Genomic DNA, 22,193 nt, shown 5'->3' with positions numbered 1-22,193 from the left:
TACATATACATAGCATACAAAACAAAGGAATGCTAATCAAACAAGCATTACCTACAAATGTACAAGAGAAAATATAAGCATTTCAAACAAGACCAATTTCATGGTATACAAAAGGTGGACAACGGGGAGGCGGGTGGGTTGGTGAGGAATCCACAGGCAGATACTGTATCCACCAGAAAAAGCGTTACCGAAGGTAAGTAACTTGTTCTTCTGATGGATACATCTGCCAGTGGATTCCTCACCTTGTGAATAGATTCCCACAGCAGTCCCCACTCCCGGAGGAGGGTGTCCACCTTCCTATACCAGAAAGTCTTGCAAGACAGAGCGCGCGAAGTGGCCCTCCCTCCTCATCTCAGCGTCCAAGCAATAATGCTTTGCGAAAGTATGGAGGGAGGCCCAAGTCGCGGCCTTACAAATATCTGCCACAGGAACACCCCGGGCCAGAGCAGATGTTGAAGACTTAGCTCTAGTAGAGTGAGCACGAATACCCTCAGGAGGAGTCTTACCAGCCAGGGCGTAGCAGATCTTGATGGTCAGTATTATCCATCTTGACAGCGTGCGCTTGTGCACCGCTTTACCTTTAGAACGACCAACGTAGCCAATAAAAAGCTGGTCATCAACACGAAAGTCCTTGGTCCTGTCCAAATAAAAACTCATAGCCCTCTTCGGGTCAAGGCGATGGAGTCTTTCTTCCTCTTTGGAAGGATGAGGGGGTGGATAAAAAACAGGGAGGGTAATAGACTGCCCCAAATGGAAAGGAGTAACAACTTTTGGCAGGAAAGCAGCCCTGGTCCTGAGAACCATCCTTTCAGCATGTAAGGTAAGAAAAGGAGGTTTGGAACTAAGAGCTTGAAGCTCACTTACCCTCCTTGCCGAGGTTATGGCTACAAGAAAAACCACCTTAAAGGACAACAGCCTCAAAGGACAATTATGAAGAGGCTCAAATGGGGACCCCATTAAAAAGGTTAAGACAAGATTAAGGTCCCACTGAGGCATTACAAATGGAGTAGGAGGAAACATGTTTGTAAGGCCCTTGATGAACCTCAGAACAACCGGAGATTTAAATAACGAAGGTTGATCTGGAAGGCACAGAAATGCCGATAAGGCCGAAAGGTAGCCCTTGACCGTGGCCACAGCACAGCCCTGCTGAGCCAAGGAAAGAGCAAACTGAAGCACATCAGAAAGATGAGCCTTTAAAGGGTCAATGGACCTCTCTCCACACCACTTTACAAACTTAGACCACCTGTAGGAGTATATGGACTTGGTGGAGTGTCGCCTGGCCGATAAAATAACGTCCACCACATCAGGTGGGAGAGAGAAGGAACTCAGGTTGCCCCGTTCAATCTCCAGGCATGAAGGTGTAAGCTCTGGAGGTGGGGGTGTAGAACCTGCCCCTCCGACTGCGAGAGGAGGTCTGCCCTCAGAGGGAGACGGAGCGGATGGCACGAGGAGAGGTGGAGAAGATCTGTGTACCACACCCTTCTTGGCCAGTCCGGGGCGACCAAAATGACTTGGGCCCGGTCTTGGCGAATCTTCCTCAGAACCCGAGGAATCAAGGGTATGGGAGGAAACGCGTAAAGGAGTCGTGAGCTCCAACTCAACTGAAACGCGTCCCCCAACGCCCCCTGCATCGGATACTGGAGACTGCAGAATGACGGGCAGTGCGCGTTCTCTCGGGTGGCAAACAGGTCCACCCAAGGAGTCCCCCACGTCCGAAAGACGTGATGAACCACCTCCGGATGGAGCCTCCACTCGTGGTCGGCGGAGAACTGCCGACTGAGACTGTCCGCACGCACGTTCAGCACCCCGGCCAGATGATTTGCCATCAGACAAATCCGATGGTCCTGAGCCCAGGACCACAGCCGCAGGGCCTCTCTGCAGAGACAAAGAGACCCTACCCCTCCCTGTTTGTTTATATACCACATCGCGGTCGTGTTGTCCGTCAGGACTTGAACTGACTGACCGCGAAGGGAAGGGAGAAAGGCCTTGAGTGCCAAACGAATCGCCCGCAATTCCAGAAGGTTGATATGAAACAACCTCTCCTCTGGAGACCAAAGACCCTTGATCTCCAGATCCCCCAGATGAGCCCCCCACCCTAGGGTGGAGGCATCCGTTATCACTGTGGCCACCGATGGAGGTAGATGGAAAGGCTTTCCTTGGGACAGATTGCCCTCCACGCTCCACCAAGACAGATCCGCCGCAGCTTCTCCGGAGATCTTGATCGACTCCCCGAGATCCCCGTTGTGCTGATACCACTGCTTGCGGAGGCACCACTGGAGCACCCTCATGTGCCAGCGTGCATGGCTGACCAACAGAATGCAGGAAGCGAATAGACCGAGCAGGCGAAGGACCTTCAGAACTGGAACAACCGCTCCACTGTGGAATAAAGGGACCATCTCCTGAATGTCGAGAATCCTTTGAGGAGGAGGGAATGCTCGACACACAGTAGTGTCCAGTACTGCCCCTATAAACAGGTTGCGTTGAGAGGGCACCAGGTGAGACTTGGGCACATTGATCGAAAAACCCAAGTCGAATAACAGCTGAGTTGTCACCTGCAGATGACGCTGCACCATCTCTGGGGACTCTGCCTTCAGAAGCCAGTCGTCCAGGTAGGGGAAAACCGGAATCCCCGACCTCCTGAGATGAGCAGCCACCACTGCCATCACCTTTGTGAAGACTCGAGGTGCAGTAGTAAGACCAAACGGGAGGACCGCAAACTGATAATGCTGCGACCCAACCGTAAAACGGAGATACTTCCTGTGCGACTTCAGGATTGGGACATGGAAGTACGCGTCCTGCAAGTCGAGCGACACCATCCAGTCTCCTTGCTGCAACGCTTGAAGAACCTGCGCAAGGGTCAGCATCTTGAACTTCTCCTGTTTCAGGTAAAAATTCAAGATTCTGAGGTCCAGAATCGGACGCAATCTGCCGTCCTTCTTGGGGATCAGGAAATACCGGGAGTAGCATCCCTGACCCCTTTCCTGCTCCGGAACCACCTCTATTGCGCCCTTCTGAAACAAAGCTTGAACTTCTTTCTGCAGGAGAAGCAGGTGGTCCTCCGAGCAATAACCTTGGCAAGGAGGGTAAGGGGGAGGAAACTCCCGAAAGGGAAGGGCGTACCCAGTCTCTACGAGGTTCAAAACCCAAAGGTCGGTTGTAACAGATTTCCAACCCCGTAGAAAGTAGGACACCCGACCCCCCACAGGTCTTACATGATCCGGGATGGGGGATCTAGGGCTGCTTCCCTGAAGCCTCATTTGGAGCAGAGGAGGAGGAGGAAGAAGAGGGGTTACGACCAGAACCTCTCCGACCCCTTTGCTTCCCTCTATAGGAGCGATAGAGGGGATTTTGCTGCTGTTGTTGCTGCTGTTGTTGTGGCTGTCGGAAGGAGCGAAAGGATGACCTTCCGAATCCCCTAGCCTTACGGAAAGTTGAACCTCTCACAGGAACCTGCAGACCCAAGGACTTCGCCGTTAACCTACTGTCCTTAAAACGTTGAAGAGCAGAATCTGCCTTCTCCCCAAACAACTTTTGTCCATCAAAGGGCAGATCCACCAGCGTGGCCTGGACATCTGCAGAAAACCCTGAGGAACGGAGCCAAGCTTGTCTCCTTGCGGCAATGGACGACCCCATAATCCTCGCCACAGAGTCCGCTGTATCCAGCCCAGACTGGATCACCTGCCTGGCAGCTGCCTGAGTGTCCGCCACAACCTCCATGAAGGACGACTTATCCCCCTCAGGTAACTTAGGGGCCAGAGTTTTTATAGAGTCCATCAGGGCATGAACATAACGCCCCAGCAAGCACGTAGCATTTGATGACTTCAACGCCATACTTCCTGAGGAGAAAGACTTTTTGGCCGCCTGATCAACTTTCTTTGACTCCCTATCAGCAGGAGATTGGGGGAAAGCGCCCGAAGCATGTTTAGAACATGAAGCCTGCACCACTAGGCTCTCCGGAGAAGGATGCGTGGATAAAAAATCCGGGTCTCCTGGCGCAACCCTGTATCTCCTTGCCACCTGCCTGCAAACTGCTGGAGCTGACAGAGGCTTCTTCCACACCTCCAACACTGGTTCCAAGAGAGCCTCATTGAAAGGTAGCAAAGGCTCCGAAGCCGACGTCGGGGAGTGCAACACCTCTGTGAGCAGATTGGACTTGTACTCCACAGAGGGCAGCTGCAGATCTAACAACTCCGCGGCCTTCTTGATCACAACATGGTAGGGCGCCAATTCCTGTGGTGGAGAAGACCTTGAAGAAGCATGCTCCCACTCCGGGGTGGTATCCAAACCACTTGCCACCTCTATACCTCCAAACTCGTCCGAAGAAGAGTCGACCTCACCTTCTTCCACCTCAGCACGAAATCTTTCCTCCTCCAAAACCCTTTGGGCCTCACGCCTCGATCGATTCCGGGGAGCCGGCGTCGTCGACGTCGTACGCGGCGTCGGTGGAGCCAAAGGCATCGGCGTCGGAGGCGCTACAGGTGGAGTCGACGGCGCCGGATGCGGCGTCGATGGAGCCGGCCTCGGCGTCAAAGAAGGCTCCGAAGATTGACCATCCATCCGAGGTCGAGCCGGATTCCCAACCGGCGCCGGAAACTGCCAAGAAGGCGCCATCGGCATAAAAGGCAGAAAAGGAGCCTGAGCGTATTGCTGCGGCACTCCCAGAGAAAACGCCATCGTACCCACGGGACCTGCTGGTGCTCCGGATGGGAAAGATGCTCTCTGAAAAATGCCATACATGGCATTCAGAAATCCCGAAGGATCCGTACCTGGAGCCGGGAATTGGGGATAAGGAACTGCCCCTGTATCCTCCTGTGGAGCCACCGGCGCCGGCTCCTCCGAATCCTCCACCGGAACAGCGGAGTCATCAGGCACCGGGACAGACTCTTCCTGCTCCTGCTCCACATCAGATTCCACCCGACCCGGAGTCGAAGCCTTGGACGGCGCCGGCGACGGCGTCGGGGAACGAGCAAGAGTCCGCTTCGGAGAGGGAGACTTCGAAGACTTATCCGGAGAAGATGAAGGAGACAAGACCTTGCTCTGATGTCGACGAGGCGAAGCCGACCTCGACCTCTTAGACTTCGAGGACCGACGCCGAGAAGAATGCTTCCTCTTCTTATGGTGTTTCTTCGACTTCGACGACCTCGAAGTCGAAGACTCCCGCCTGGACTTCTCCTTTTTCCTCCCTCTCTTCTCCTCACCGATCTTCTTCATGAAGAGTTTGGTCTTCCTCTCCTTCAGTGCTTTAGGGTTCATGCTCCTACAGCACCCGCACTCATCCACATCATGATCAGAGGAGAGACACCATAAACAATTCTGATGCGGATCCGTCATGGACATCAGGCCTCCGCACTCCCTACAGGGCTTAAAGCCCGACTTCCTCGTCGAAGACATACCGATTTTAACAAGAATACACCACTAGATTACAAAGTATCTAGAGAGCACTGGGAAAAAACCGTTGCGCGTCGACGGCGCGGAAAAAAGGGAACTGACGTCATCACGCCGACGTGGGCTTCTTATGGCTCCGATGACGTCGCACGGAGTCGCGTGCGGAGCCGATGTATTGTGACGTCGCCCACGTCGACGTGGAATGCTGGGGAAGAAAAGTTCCGTGGAATGCTGGCGCAGGGGATATTCACAAGGTGAGGAATCCACTGGCAGATGTATCCATCAGAAGCAACACCGCTGGAGGACAGACTCCTCGACGGTTACATGCCTAACAAATCAATATCCCTCACCTACCGAAAGCTAATTAACCATGTAGCAGATCCCCTTATACAGCTTCGGGAGAAATGGACAGATGACCTGTTAGAACTAGATGATGAGGATTGGACTGAGGCACTCGCCTCTCCAGGGGAAGCTGCAATCTCATCACGACTTAAGCAGGTACAACTAAAGATTTTGCATTGAACTTACTATTTGAGGACAGCACTAACCTGAATGGGATATGGAGAGGACTCAAGTTGTAGGCAAAACTGTGGGAAGGAGGGCACGTTCCTGCATATTCTGTGGGAATGCAATATCATTCCTAAATACTGGACGAGTGTACTAAGATGTATGACGGAGGTGCTGGGTCAGGAGTTGAACCTTGAGGCTAAAAGGCTTTATGTGTGGGAGCCGACAGACTTGAGTAACAAAGATAAACTGTGGGCAGCCTTGGGGCATATGATAGCTAAGCGAAACAGTCCCAGAACTTGGGGAGCGAGAGAGGCTCCTGGTTAAAAATCATGGAAATGAGACATGGACTGGTGCATGTTTAGGGGGTGTCCAAAGAAATGGTCTCAAGAATGGTCTAAATGGAATATGTATCGTGGAAGCATCTGTACTCTCCCTTGTCTCCCTGCCCTTCCCCTCTCTGATGAACCTGTACAGGCTAATTAATGTGAAACCTGAATATACATAAATGTGATTGACTAATGTGACATCTAAAACCCGCTTCTATTAATGTTATATGTACCAATGTCTCAACAATTTGTATTCACACAATTAAGTTACTGTTTTCAATAAAAAGAGTTATTAAAAAAAATGTCTAAAAACATGATGCATCATTCACTACTGTGATTTCTGGGTAAGGTAGGGAGAGCGGCAGTCGGCAGGAGAAGCTGGTGTTCAAATGCCACTATCGCAGTTCCTGGGCTGTCTCCGTGCACCAACTGAGAAAGGAGGTTCCACTGCTATGCAACTAGTTGTGTACAGAACATGGAGGTCAGTGATCTGTGCAGTGTGGATTAGTGGGAGGGGTTAACCTATCAGTGGTTACTGGTAAGAGTTCATCAAATGTAACATAAGGGAGAGCCTTGGTAATTAATGCCTCCCACCCCCAAATCTTTGCACAGCCTTCTTAGGGAAAGCAGAAAATCAAGGCTCACAAGGGGAAGAGGATTCTGCGTAGGGATGACTGCTGCTCCATGGTTTTTGAAGCAAGACTCATTCACTGGTAAATGCAAGCCTTCCGCCATGGCCTCAATGAAAACAAAAGGGGAACTGTTACAGCCTTCTGGAGAAAAAAACACCCTCACTACCAATATGACCTCTTAAGGACCAGCAGTCAAACACTATCGCATGCACCCTCACATCCATTACAGAGGGGATGCACCCTCACATCCCTTACAGAGTAGCAGCCACACACCACCTGAAAGATTCACACGCCAGAGTAGCAGTCAGACACTACCAGAATCACTCTCACACCCATCAGAGACGAGATGTCTAGCTAGATAAAAACCGCTTGGTGAGAATAGGAGAGAGCTGGCCTGGTAGGTGTCTCTATCCTCAGGCAATAGTCACAGCCCACAACAGAGACACACATTGGCAAAGACAATAGGTCTGACTTGCATTTTCAGGTTTAATCCATTCCTTGTGCTTGACTCTTAGCACCAGGGTACACCAAAGCACCAATGAGAGTACATGAGAAATCCGTATCCTGGTAGCCAAAGTGTAAAGACTATTCTGCTGTAATGGTCACACATCACTTGGTGATGCAGCAACCACAGCAGCACACAAGACGGATGACATGGAGGGCTATTGTTCTGTCATATCACAAACACAGCATTTTCAAAACATTATAAAAAGGCAGGAGGATGCCAGAGAAGGACAGTTTACAACTTCAATGACAGCACCAACAGGACAGATACTAATGTAAAACCATTTATTCATAAAATATATCTTATTTTGGTTCATAATTCCGAATTGACCGACTTGTCCATTAGTTTGTGTTTTCAAACACAGATATAGTTGAGAGAGGTGCCGCTTAGTCCTCATGTGTAGAGCTGCTGTATCTCCAGCACCGCCTGCTGCCACCACTTCTCCCAGCGCTGTGCTTCTGAGACTTGAGAGGTGTCCGAGTCCACGATCTTCACCATCTCCAGGTCAACATTACGCTGGAATTCCTGGGAACACAAGTGAGATGTAGTTGGTCTTCAAGGGAACACAGGAAGGGAAGGTTTGGTCACCATGAAGACTTTGGGCTGTATCTGTACTGTGATCTGAATGTCCCAGCTCCTAACCTACTCTTCTGTGTCCCACTAACTCTGCACTTCACAAACCTCACAACTCATTGAGTACTGAAAGCCAACAGTGATGGCTTGGAGCAAGTCAGAAATGAGTAGTAAACATTGGTGCAGGAGACCCAAGTAAATGTCTTAAAAATCAATTTTTGTAAGGGATCATTTTGGATCAATACATTTCCCTATGTCTTACGCCTGCATAAACCCCTCGCCCTTTCCTCGCCAACCTTCCAAGCACCCTTTGCACCTACCATGCAAGCTGCATCTCTTGCTTCCACAACAGACAGGTGGGCCAGGCTGGTTTTGGCTGTGGTGATGGAGGCGGTATCATGATTGGCTGCCCCATCCTCAGCCATGCTGTCAGTACCATGTTCGTTTGACCCATCACCAGCCACGGTGCCTGGAATAACAATCCTGGCAGTTCCCGACCACGTCCTAAAATACAATAGGAAAAGAACAAATTATGTCGACCTTTAGATTCGGCAGTAATTCCAATTCCTTCTTTGCAGGGAAGGCTCCTCCTGGGATGAGAATGGCTGCCCAAGTCCTGCTATTAGCTAAAAAAACGTTCAGTACAAAAAAAGCTCAGTGCTACTTTACAGCGGACAATGCTATTTAAAATCTTGAACCGATAGTCAGACCTTAGGGTACACAGATCTGAAAGGTCTACGACAGACAGTACATATATCTTATAGGTTTCACATGTTATAAACAGCAGAGCTGCCACTCAAGACATTGAGATGTTACAGATTAAGGCCTAGGAGAGAATAGCTAAGGCATGAGTTCATGTGCCTTAGACAGCAGAACTAGCCTACAGATTTAGGCGTTCCAGATGACTGAGCTGCCCACCTTGTAAAACAAGCTCACAGGAAAGCAATCCCATGGGTACACAGACCTTGCAGGCTCACCCTCAGAAGGGAGAGTTATCCCTCAGGTTACACAGATCTTGCAGGCTCACCCTCAGAAGGCTGAGCTATCCCTCATGTTACACAGATCTTGCAGGCTCACCCTCAGAAGGGTGATTTATCCCTCAGGTTACACAGATCTTGCAGGCTCACCCTCAGAAGGGTGAGCTATCCCTAAGGTTACACAGATCTTACAGGTTCAGCCTCAGAAGGGTAAGCTGCCCCTCAGGTTACACAGATCTTGCAGGCTCAGCCTCAGAATGGGGAGTTATCCCTCAGGTTACACAGATCTTGCAGGCTCACCCTCAGAAGGGTGAGCTACCCCTCAGGTTACACAGATCTTGCAGGCGCTGCCTCAGAAGGGGGAGCTATCCCTCAGGTTGTACAGATCCTGCAGGCTCAGTCTCAGATGGGTGAGCTATCCCCCAGGTTACACAGATCTTGCAGGCACTGCCTCAGCAGGGGGAGCTATCCCTCAGGTTACACAGATCTTGCAGACTCACCCTCAGAAGGGTGATTTATCCCTCAGGTTACACAGATCTTGTAGGCTCGCCCTCAGAAGGGTGAGTTATCCCTCAGGTTACACAGATCTTGCAGGCGCTTCCTCAGAAGGGGGAGCTATGCCTCAGATTACACAGATCGTGCAGGCTCAGCCTAGACAGGTAAGCTACCCCTCAGGTTACACAGCTCTTGCAGGCTCAGCCTCAGAATGGTGAGTTATCCCTCAGGTTACACAGATCTTGCAGACTCAGCCTAAGAAGGGTGAGCTACCCCTCAGAAAACACAGATCTTGCAGGTGCTGCCTCAGAAGGGGGAGCTATCCCTCAGGTTACACAGATCCTGCAGGCTCAGTCTCAGAAGGGTGAGCTATCCCTCAGGTTACACAGATCTTGCAGGCGCTGCCTTAGAAAGGGGAGCTATCCCACTGGTTACACAGATCTTGCAGGCTCAGCCTCAGAAGGGTGAGCTACCCCTCAGGTTACACAGATCTTGCAGGCAATGCCTCAGAAGTGTGAGCTATCCCTCGGGTTACACAGATCTTGCAGGCTCAGCCTCAGAAGGGTGAGCTACCCCTCAGGTTACACAGATCTTGCAGCTCAGTCTCAGAAGGGTGAGTTATACCTTAGGTTACATACATGTTACAGGCTCACTGTCAGAAGGGCGAGTTATCCTTCAGGTTAACAGATCTTGCAGGCTCAGCCTAAGAAGGGGGAGCTACCCCTCGGGTTACACAGATTTTGCAGGCTCAGCCTCAGAAGGGTGAGCTATCCCTAACGTTACACAGATCTTGCAGGTTCAGCCTCAGAAGGATGACATATCGCTAAGGTTACACAGATCTTGCAGGCTCAGACTCTGAAGGATGACCTATCCATCAAGTTACACAGATCGTGCAGACTCAGTCTCAGAAGGGTGAGCTACCCCTCAGGTTACACAGATATTGCAGGCTTAGCCTCAGAACGGTGACATATCCCTAAGGTTACACAGATCTTGCAGGCTCAGACTCTGAAGGGTGACATATCCCTCAGGTTACACAGATCTTTCAGGCTCAGACTCTGAAGGGTGATCTAAACATCAGGTTACACAGATCTTGCAGGCTCAGTGTCAGAAGGGTGAGCTATCCCCCAGATTCCACAGATCTTAAAAGTTTAATATGTTTCAGACAGCAGAACTATTCCTCAGGCCACATAGATATTTGATGCATAGGCTTTAGATAATAACCCTGTCCGTGAGGTGAAGCAAGATGGCGGCAGGCTACATCTGATCAGTAATAGGCTGTAGGAGGGATAACCCGAGGACTATTAATCCTTCTTACCACTTCAGATGACAGGTACAAGACTTTAAAATCACAGGAGGTGGGTAATGCGACTAAGTTGTAGCTATCGGGGAGTAGTGTAGCACTCACTATCAGTCGTTTGACTTTTTTTCCTTTCTTCTTGTCCCTCTGGATGTTCTGCAGAGGAGAGTATAGAAGGTATGGGGAAAATTGAGATGAGACAAGATAACTGGTGACAGGAGCGGTCAGAAGGGGTCAAAAAGAAAGGATCTGGGGTGGAGACGACTGTGATGATGAGAAATAGTCAAAACGATCATGTGCGACGATGAAGTGAGGGACGATTTATTTGCCCGGGGCTTAGGTGAGGACTGCCGTTAACTCCGGAGCTCCCTTCGAAATAATGCTGGTTCTCTGAGAGACTGCGAAACAAAAGTAATAGCCCTCAATAGCCTTGAAAAAGCAGATAAGATGAGCAATGCAACTTACGTCTTTCTTCAAATTTGATCATTAACCATCCTTATCCCAAAGAACAATAAACTGAAAGTAAGTCTCCCTCCGAGTTGATGTTGGATAAAAGTGCAGTATTAACAAAGTGTCCCATTGCTTGGGGTTCTGATACAAGAATAGTGAAATCTGTTTGGGGAGGGGGATTTGAAGAGCAGCAAGTCATAGCTCGGTTTTACCCTGTTATCAACCTCGCCACATGCTCTGTGACAAATCTGCATAGAGCTGTAAAGGATCCAGAGATGATAGAAAGGCTTCTACTACTCTCTGTCCCTAGTTTTTGCTGTGAATACAGCCTCAGGTATAGCTGTACCTCTCAGGCAGATACTTCCCCAGATTCCATGCTGAATCCCATTTCCATTGCAGATATGGAGTTGAAAGGGGCTCTAAGACCTTGACTTTGGAGACAGGCGAAGGTGGAGCTGCAGAAATCATTAGCACTGCTGATATTAGAGAGACTGAAAGCTTCAACTCTGCTATCAACGGGGGAACAAAAAAACAAATGAAACTCCAGGAGCTGGAAGATGGGACAAGCTCTTGACTCCCAATTCAACCTCTGTTCTCAATAGACCAGCTCTATAATGAAAGAAGCCCTTAGGGATATGAACCGCAGTATCTCGAGATTGAGTCCGAATTCCACCACAGCGTAATCATGGAGATAAACAAGATGTCCTAGAAGAAGTCCAAGAGGCCAGAGAGATAAGCCGTAGAAATGAGATGTCTCCTCAGGACCTAAACCCAGATGGAAATAACTTAAATCCATTAAAGAGCATGTAAATGAGTATACAACTCAGTCTGAGGGATAGCCAGACTGTTACAGAAGACATCACTCGGGGGACCATGATATGCCAGAACTAGGGCAGGACCCCAGGAGCTGCCAGGCACAGTATCCAATCCGCTGCAGTCCTGAGCTCTGAACGTAACTCAGTAAAACATCTTCCTCAAATAAACATACTCAAATTATGCTAAGACACCATATTCAGTGACCACTACTAAATGCACCAGAAGATGTAAGGGCAGATTATTCATGTGATGGATGTGAGAGCCAAGGCTACAATTAGGATATCCACCCAGCTGAGCACCCAAAATATTTTAATAGAATATTTTATTCAATTGGGGGAATGATCTGCAGTGGTTTGGGGGGAACTGCACTATGGCATGATGCAAGAAAAGCTGAAGATGAGCTATGGAGCAAAGAGCCAATGCTAAAATCTTTATTAAAAGCCAATTTACAAATTCAGTTCAGTTTAGAGAAAAACATGTACGTCGGAAGAGAGTCAAACAGAGATAAATAGCTAATTGATGGAGGTCTGACAGAAGTTGCTGTCCGAGGATACTAAAATAACTATATTTAGAGAATCCACAGACAAAATCTCTGGGGAGGTCTTACAGACAGAGAACAGTCTCAGGATCACACAAAGGAAATTCAGAACCTACAGAAAGAAAATGAACTGTGAGAGTACTCATTGGAATGACTGGAAAACCACCCTAGAATGAATAATATCCATATTATTGGTCTCCCAGAAGAGCAAGGGGCTAATAGCGACCTGAAAGATGTAGTCATGAAACTCGTGGTTCTGGACATGAAAGAGTGAAATCCAGCAACAGAAATCTAGAGAGTCCATGGGGAACCTTCATCTATAGCTAGAAAATACCCCATTAAACCACGAATAGTCTAGATTAACTCTTTAACTTATAAGTTGTTTGATAAAATCCTACAGTCTACCCGGAAACCAGAATCTTGCAAAAAACAAAAACATATTGATTTGCTCTCATGTTTCTAAACGTACTGATCAGCACAAATGGGAGCTCGGTCCATTCACTGGCAAATTCAAATCAAGTGCAATAGAAACTTATCGGCAAATCTAAATTAAAAGTAAGGATGAAGGGAGCACCCAAGTTTGCTTTTTCTAGCAGTGAATCAGAAAGATGAATGATTGCGTTGTTTAATCTGAAACAACATTTAAGACAAATTAAGGGCCAATTGGGGGTGTTGAAACTCAATTATTATGGATGTTGTTTGAATCCTCCGTATTCGTCCCACATGTGGAGCTAAGCGTGCGAAGGCACTGAATGGCAGGGATTCCACTTAGAGGGGAACGGGTGGGTGAAGGTACAGAAGGGGAAAGTGGCTGGTGGTGGGTGTTATTTAGAAACGAAACCCTGATCTTTACTTGTCTTTACGTCAATAATACTTACCACCATCAACGACAGGAGCAACGATGTATAATACTTACCACCATCAACGACAGGAGCAACGATGTATAATACTTACCACCATCAACGACAGGAGCAACGATGTAGAGTCAGACGTAAATTATATCAAAAGAGATACAAAATATACACTCACTCATGGATTGTTCATAGCATACTATACAGTGCCCAAAAGAGGGAAGTTATGTTACACAATTCAAGAATCAGCTCAGTACCCTTCTCTCTATGGGGCGCCTGACCCTGGCGCCTTGGCAAGCCTCAGACAACTCCTCCAAGCACCACCTGGAGCAGTCGCCGACGCGAGTCTCTGACAGGACTTGAGTGCAGGCGCTGCACTTCTCGAGACCTGCAGGCCCAGGGCTTGTGCTGAGAGCCTAAAGGCAAACAAAGAAAATCCCAAGCAGCCAATAGGTGCCCAGGTGAAGGTACAGCCTTAAACAATGCCACAACTAGAGGGAGGCTACTTAACGGGGCTAAGGCAGTAGAGCGTGTCTCCCCTTTACCTCCTGCAGCAACCAGACTGGACATCTAGGAGTCACGTGGAAAGCTGAAATAAGTATTGACGTTTACATTAGGTCAGTGGTGGGTTCGACCGCTGAAGCAAGCCTTACCAATTAGCAAACGCACCACTCGGTACAACCGACCCTAGGTAATCCCAAACTCAACTAAGCCAATGCCGGGCTGGGGGGATAACCTGAATACCAACCTGCAGGCCTTAAACAGGCCCAGAACCCCGGGGTCTGCACTGCCCTTAATACCAACCTGCTGGCCTTCAACAGGCCGGAACCCCGAAGACTGCACTGCCCTTAATACCAACCTGCTGGCCTTCAACAGGCCCGGAACCTCGAAGTCTGCACTGCTCTTATTACAAACCTGCTGGCCTTCAACAGACCCGGAACTACGAAGTCTGCACTGCCCTTAATACCAACCTGCTGGCCTTCAACAGGCCGGAACCCCGGGGTCTGCACTGCCCTTAATACCAAACTGCTGGCCCTCAACAGGCCGGAACCCCAGGGGACTGCACTGCCCTTAATATCAACCTGCTGGCCTTCAACCCCGGGGTCTGCACTGCCCTTAATACCAACCTGCAGGCCTTAAACAGGCCCAGAACCCCGGGGTCTGCACTGCCCTTAATACCAACCTGCAGGCCTTCAACAGGCCGGGAACCCCAGGGTCTGCGCTGCCCTGAATACCAACCTGCTGGCCTTCAACAGGCTCGGAACCCCGGGGCCTGCACTGCCCTTAATACCAACCTGCTGGCCTTCAACAGGCCCAGAACCCTGAAGTCTGCACTGCCCTTAATACCAACCTGCTGGCCTTCAACAGGCCGTGAACCCCAGGGTCTGCGCTGCCCTGAATACCAACCTGCTGGCCTTCAACAGGCCGGAACCCCGAAGTCTGCACTGCCCTTAATACCAACCTGCTGGCCTTCAACAGGCCGGAACCCCGAAGACTGCACTGCCCTTAATACCAACCTGCTGGCCTTCAACAGGCCCGGAACCTCGAAGTCTGCACTGCTCTTATTACAAACCTGCTGGCCTTCAACAGGCCCGGAACCCCGAAGTCTGCACTGCCCTTAATACCAACCTGCTGGCCTTCAACAGGCCGGAACCCCGGGGTCTGCACTGCCCTTAATACCAAACTGCTGGCCCTCAACAGGCCGGAACCCCGGGGTCTGCACTGCCCTTAATATCAACATGTTGCCCTGCAACAGGCCCAGAACCCCAGGGGACTGCACTGCCCTTAATACCAACCTGCTGGCCTTCAACCCCGGGGTCTGCACTGCCCTTAATACCAACCTGCAGGCCTTCAACAGGCCGGGAACCCCGGGGTCTGCGCTGCCCTGAATACCAACCTGCTGGCCTTCAACAGGCCCGGAACCCCGAAGTCTGCACTGCCCTTAATACCAACCTGCTGGCCTTCAACAGGCCGGAACCCCGAAGACTGCACCGCCCTTAATACCAACCTGTTGGCCTTCAACAGGCCAGAACCCCGAAGACTGCACTGCCCTTAATACCAACCTGCTGGTATTCAACAGGCCGGAACCCCGAAGACTGCACTGCCCTTAATACCAAACTGCTGGCCTTCAACAGGCCCGGAACCTCGAAGTCTGCACTGCTCTTATTACAAACCTGCTGGCCTTCAACAGGCCCGGAATCCCAGGGTCTGCGCTGCCCTTAATACCAACCTGCTGGCCTTCAACAGGCCGGAACCCCGGGGTCTGCACTGCCCTTAATACCAACCTGCTGGCCTTCAACAGGCCGGAACCCCGGGGTCTGCACTGCCCTTAATACCAACCTGCTGGCCTTCAACAGGCCCGCAACCCCGAAGTCTGCACTGCCCTTAATACAAACCTGCTGGCCTTCAACAGGCCCGGAACCCCGAAGTCTGCACTGCCCTTAATACCAACCTGCTGGCCTTCAACAGGCCGGAACCCCGTGGTCTGCACTGCCCTTAATACCAACCTGCTGGCCTTCAACAGGCCCTGAACTCCGGGGTCTGCGCTGCCCTGAAAACCAACCTGCTGGCCTTCAACAGCCCCGGAACCCCGGGGTCTGCACTGCCCTTAATACCAACCTGCTGGCCTTCAACAGGCCCTGAACCCCGGGGTCTGCGCTGCCCTGAAAACCAACCTGCTGGCGTTCAACAGCCCCGGAACCCCGGGGTCTGCACTGCCCTTAATACCAACCTGCCGGCCTTCAACAGGCCTGGAACCCCAGGGTCTGCGCTGCCCTTAATACCAACCTGCTGGCCTTCAACAGGCTCGGAACCCCGGGGTCTGCGCTGCCCTTAATACCAACCTGCTGGCCTTCAACAGGCCCGGAACCCCGGGGTCTGCGCTGCCCTGAATACCAACCTGCTGGCCTTCAACAGGCCGGGAACCCCAGGGTCTGAGCAGCCCTGAACACCAACCTGCTGGCCTTCAACAGGCTGGGAACCCCGGGGTCTGCGCCGCCCTTAATACCAATCTGCTGGCCTGCAACAGGCCCGGAACCCCAGGGGACTGCACTGCCCTTAATACCAATCTGCTGGCCTTCAACAGCCCGGAACCCCGGGGTCTGCGCTTCCCTGAATACCAATCTGCTGGCCTGCAACAGGCCCGGAACCCCAGGGGACTGCACTGCCCTTAATACCAACCTGCTGGCCTTCAACCCTGGGGTCTGCACTGCCCTTAATACCAACCTGGGGGCCTGCAACAGGCCCGGAACCCCGGGATCTGCTCTGCCCTGTATACCAACCTGCTGGCCTTCAACAGGCCTGGAACCCCGGGGTCTGCACTGCCCTTAATACGAACCTGCTGGCCTTCAACAGGTGCGAAACCCCGGGGTCTGCGCTGCCCTAAATACCAACCTGCTGGTCTTCAACCCTGGGGTCTGCACTGCCCTTAATACCAACCTGGGGGCCTGAAACAGGCCCGGAATCCCAGGGTCTGTGCCGCCCTTAATACCAACCTGCTGGCCTTCCACAGGCCCGGAACCCCGGGGTCTGCACTGCCCTTAATACCAACCTGCTGGGCTCCCATATGGCCGGAACCTCGGGGTCTGCGCTGCCCTAAATACCAACCTGCTGGCCTTCAACCACGGGGTCTGCACTGCCCTGATTACCAACCTGCTGCCTTCAACAGGCCTGAAATCCCGGGGTCTGCACTGCCCTGATTACCAACCTGCTGCCTTCAACAGGCCGGGAACCCCGGGGTCTGCGCAGCCCTGAATACCAACCTGCTGCCTTCAACAGGCGCGAAACCCCGGGGTCTGCGCTGCCCTGAATACCAACCTGCTGGCCTTCAACAGGCCCGCAACCCCGAAGTCTGCACTGCCCTTAATACAAACCTGCTGGCCTTCAACAGGCCCGGAACCCCGAAGTCTACACTGCCTTTAATACCAACCTGCTGGCCTTCAACAGGCCGGAACCCCGGGGTCTGCACTGCCCTTAATACCAACCTGCTGGCCTTCAACAGGCCCGCAACCCCGAAGTCTGCACTGCCCTTAATACAAACCTGCTGGCCTTCAACAGGCCCGGAACCCCGAAGTCTACACTGCCCTTAATACCAACCTGCTGGCCTTCAACAGGCCGGAACCCCGGGGTCTGCACTGCCGTTAATATCAACATGTTGCCCTGCAACAGGCCCCGAACCCGGGGTCTGCACTGCCCTTAATACCAACCTACTGGCCTTCAACAGGCCGGGAACCCCGGGGTCTGCGCTGCCCTAAATACCAACCTGCTGGCGTTCAACAGGCTGGGAACCTCGGGGTCTGCACCGCCCTTAATACCAATCTGCTGGCCTTCAACAGGCCGGGAACCCCAGGGTCTGCACTGCCCTTAATACCAACCTGCTGGCCTTCAACAGGCCGGAACCCCGGGGTCTGCACTGCCCTTAATACCAACCTGCTGGCCTTCAAAAGGCCCTGAACTCCGGGGTCTGCGCTGCCCTGAAAACCAACCTGCTGGCCTTCAACAGCCCCGGAACCCCGGGGTCTGCACTGCCCTTAATACCAACCTGCTGGCCTTCAACAGGCCCTGAACCCCGGGGTCTGCGCTGCCCTGAAAACCAACCTGCTGGCGTTCAACAGCCCCGGAACCCCGGGGTCTGCACTGCCCTTAATACCAACCTGCCGGCCTTCAACAGGCCCGGAACCCCAGGGTCTGCGCTGCCCTTAATACCAACCTGCTGGCCTTCAACAGGCTGGGAACCCCGGGGTCTGCGCTGCCCTTAATACCAACCTGCTGGCCTTCAACAGGCCCGGAACCCCGGGGTCTGCGCTGCCCTGAATACCAACCTGCTGGCCTTCAACAGGCCGGGAACCCCAGGGTCTGAGCAGCCCTGAATACCAACCTGCTGGCCTTCAACAGGCTGGGAACCCCGGGGTCTGCACCGCCCTTAATACCAATCTGCTGGCCTGCAACAGGCCCGGAACCCCAGGGGACTGCACTGCCCTTAATACCAATCTGCTGGCCTTCAACAGCCCGGAACCCCGGGGTCTGCGCTTCCCTGAATACCAATCTGCTGGCCTGCAACAGGCCCGGAACCCCAGGGGACTGCACTGCCCTTAATACCAACCTGCTGGCCTTCAACCCTGGGGTCTGCACTGCCCTTAATACCAACCTGGGGGCCTGCAACAGGCCCGGAACCCCAGGATCTGCGCTGCCCTGAATACCAACCTGCTGGCCTTCAACAGGTGCGAAACCCCGGGGTCTGCACTGCCCTAAATACCAACCTGCTGGTCTTCAACCCTGGGGTCTGCACTGCCCTTAATACCAACCTGGGGGCCTGAAACAGGCCCGGAATCCCAGGGTCTGTGCCGCCCTTAATACCAACCTGCTGGCCTTCCACAGGCCCGGAGCCCCGGGGTCTGCACTGCCCTTAATACCAACCTGCTGGGCTCCCATATGGCCGGAACCTCGGGGTCTGCGCTGCCCTAAATACCAACCTGCTGGCCTTCAACCACGGGGTCTGCACTGCCCTGATTACCAACCTGCTGCCTTCAACAGGCCTGAAATCCCGGGGTCTGCACTGCCCTGATTACCAACCTGCTGCCTTCAACAGGCCGGGAACCCCGGGGTCTGCGCAGCCCTGAATACCAACCTGCTGCCTTCAACAGGCGCGAAACCCCGGAGTCTGCGCTGCCCTGAATACCAACCTGCTGGCCTTCAACAGGCCCGCAACCCCGAAGTCTGCACTGCCCTTAATACAAACCTGCTGGCCTTCAACAGGCCCGGAACCCCGAAGTCTACACTGCCCTTAATACCAACCTGCTGGCCTTCAACAGGCCTGAACCCCGGGGTCTGCACTGCCCTTAATACCAACCTGCTGGCCTTCAACAGGCCCGCAACCCCGAAGTCTGCACTGCCCTTAATACAAACCTGCTGGCCTTCAACAGGCCCGGAACCCCGAAGTCTACACTGCCCTTAATACCAACCTGCTGGCCTTCAACAGGCCGGAACCCCGGGGTCTGCACTGCCGTTAATATCAACATGTTGCCCTGCAACAGGCCCCGAACCCGGGGTCTGCACTGCCCTTAATACCAACCTGCTGCCTTCAACAGGCGCGAAACCCCGGGGTCTGCGCTGCCCTGAATACCAACCTGCTGGCCTTCAACAGGCGCGAAACCCCGGGGTCTGCGCTGCCCTGAATACCAACCTGCTGGCCTTCAACCCTGGGGTCTGCACTGCCCTCAATACCAGAACATCCGCTCGCATCACGCACGGTCCCTGCGCCTACCAAGGCCTCCGAGTCGCCAAGAGTCGCGTGTTTACACTACTTACTGATTTACAAAATGTGTCAATGGAGCAGGGTCGGCGGTTAGGACTTTCCTGCTGATTATTAGATTTTCCTGAGTTTATTCTGCTCACTGATTGAGTTGAGTACATTTTATTACATTATTATTCTTGCATTAATTGCTTAGCTGGCGCCTGATGGCATCTTCATGGGCAGTGGGCGCCTTACAAATAAAAATAAAACCTGAACTTGTAGGACAATAGAATGGATGGACGCGGTCACCAGCGGGCTCCGGGGTCTCAGCACCAGAGAACTGAAAGGCCAGAGGGAGGCAGCGCCCCCTGGAACATAAGCGCTACACCCTTCCCGCCCCCCCCTCCCCCACCCCGCACGCACGCACGCACACACACGCGCACATCCAGCCTGCACGGTAAAAGTGGGTCAGGGACCCAGTATTTCAAACATTAGGAATCTGCAGAGGAAAACAGTCTCCATTTGAAAGCAGATTTCTCAGGACGACCTGGGAGGGGGGGAATAAGGGGCGGGGGGTCGGTTTATGGTGTCGGTTCACGCTGGTAAGTAGTCATGCCTTTCAACCAGGACTTTCTCTCCATCCGTGGCCTGTGGCTCAGACGCGTGCGTCTTACAAGCACCCCTCTCCCCATCCCCCAAGCACCCCTGCTGACAGTCTCACCTGCCCCTGCGGTCCACCACAGGACTGTACTTCGTGACCTCCACTGAGAGCCCTGCCTGCCTGCGGCGGATCAAGGTGAACAGCTTCTCCTTGGGCACCTCAGTCCCTGCAGAAAGAGAACACAAGGGTCAGGAAGGGAGAGAACAGACCTTTCGAAGCTATCCGCTAGCTGCAATACCATCTGCAAGCAGCAGAGGGCGCTACTGTTCTACAAACAGTATCTGCTGTGTCAGAGATTCCCTTCTTCCTCAGCTCGAAGTGAAAAAGCTGTGGGAACAGCAAACAAGAATATGTCTTGCCATTGGGGTCTTATGTGTTTAGCCAGAACTATTGGTTTTGCCAATGTCTTTAAGATATGTTGTAGAGCAGCGAGGCTACTGTGCAGCATGTCGAAAAGTTATAATAAAAAAGTGTTATAAGCGTTTTGTTATCTTATATAATGTATTGTTTTGAAATATATATAGCGTTCACTACTCCTGATGGGGTGTTAAAGCGCTCTTTCGGTGAGTAGCGCGCTACTCCGGAACCCATAAAGGATTAGTGTTGAATGAGTATAGTGAAAATACGAAAGTAATTTGAGTGGTGGATGTTAGTCAGTTATTTGGATTGAGAAGGATAGCGGAGGGATAGAAGAGGGAAAAAGGTTTGTATTTATATAGCGCTTGCTACTCCTGATGGGGTGTTAAAGCGCTCTTTCGGTGAGTAGCGCGCTACTCCAGAAGCCATAAAGGATTAGTGTTGAATGAGTATAGTGAAATATGAAAGTTATTTGAGTGGTGGATATGTTGGTCAGTTATTTGGATTCAGATGGATAGCGGAGGGATAGAAGAGGGAGAAAGGTTTGCATTTATATAGCGCCTGCTACCCCTGATGAGGTGTTCAAGAGCTTTTTCGGCGAGTACCACGCTACTCCGGAACCCTATAAAGGATTAGTGGTGAATTAGATTAGCGAAATATGAAATTAATTTGAGTGGTGGGTATGTTAGTCTGGAGTTTGGATTGTAAAGGATAGCGGCGGGATGCTTTGAAGCTCATAGCAGTAGGAGGAGGCTTGGGATGCGTAAAATGCAGGTGGAGAGGGAAGTGTCAGGGGGAAGGGTTTACTTAGAAAGGCTTGTTTTGGAGGATCGGAATAGTAAAAGAGGTATGAGATGATGCAAGGAGGGGTAGAGGAGGGAAAGGGTTATTTTGGGGATCATAGTAGTGATATGGGATTTGGGATGAATGAGAGAGTGGAGGTAGAGGATATATTGATAGCGGTATAGGGTGACATAACCAAGAAGACATTATTTACATTGAATGACCCCATTAAAAAAAGAATTACAATAAAAAATGCATTCTAGTTTTTTGTCCTTGCAATGCTGGCAACTTCTTCCTGTTGGTTCTAATGTTTGTTTGGTATAGCTTCTTTTTTTGTTATGGGGGGAGGCATAAACAACGGGGGTGGAGGTTGGGAAATAGTACCGGTTAAGAAATGAAAGCAGTATTTCTCGTTTTGTTGCATTTTTTACAACTACAGATTTTCTGCAACATATCCTCAATTGTCTTGAATGTTGTGTAAATGAATGTACAGGGTGCATTATATAACATAGTGAGGGTTACAAGGCGTAGGAGTCACATGCCCTTCGTAGCTCACTGTGCTAAATTAGAAGGATTACAATTTATGAACTATATGTAAGAAAATGATCTTGGTGTTAAAAGCAGTAACTCACTTACCTAAAATAAAAATCTGTAATCTGAGTGTTACATGATGTGCTTTGCAGGAGACCTATTAACTCTCTATGCCACTTTGATTACAAACTGCGACTAGACAAAACACAGCAGTAAATACGTTAACCTTCAGAGTTTTCTTACCATTATTATTATTTCATGATATTGTTGGCAC

The 22,193-nt window shown here is 51.4% G+C and overlaps 1 protein-coding gene across 2 annotated transcripts in view; it reads right to left on the bottom strand.

Moving 5' to 3' along the window:
- Positions 1-7,321: 7,321 nt before the first annotated feature.
- The window catches only part of CCDC180 (coiled-coil domain containing 180), a 592,866-nt gene continuing 577,994 nt past the window's right edge, over positions 7,322-22,193 (bottom strand). For both annotated transcript variants that reach the window (XM_085613885.1, XM_085613886.1), the window contains 3 exons: positions 20,309-20,414; positions 8,252-8,435; positions 7,322-7,883 (listed from right to left, as the gene is read on the bottom strand). In XM_085613885.1, the coding sequence (XP_085470011.1) occupies positions 7,752-7,883; positions 8,252-8,435; positions 20,309-20,414 (422 nt within the window). In that variant the 3' untranslated portion in view covers positions 7,322-7,751. The remainder of the gene's footprint in view (positions 7,884-8,251; positions 8,436-20,308; positions 20,415-22,193) is intronic.

This window comes from Triturus cristatus, chromosome 1_2 (genome assembly GCF_964204655.1).
Source record: "Triturus cristatus chromosome 1_2, aTriCri1.1, whole genome shotgun sequence".
Taxonomy (NCBI): domain Eukaryota; kingdom Metazoa; phylum Chordata; class Amphibia; order Caudata; family Salamandridae; genus Triturus; species Triturus cristatus.
Note: the sequence above shows the minus strand (reverse complement) of the source record. Positions and strands in the feature narration are given on the sequence as shown.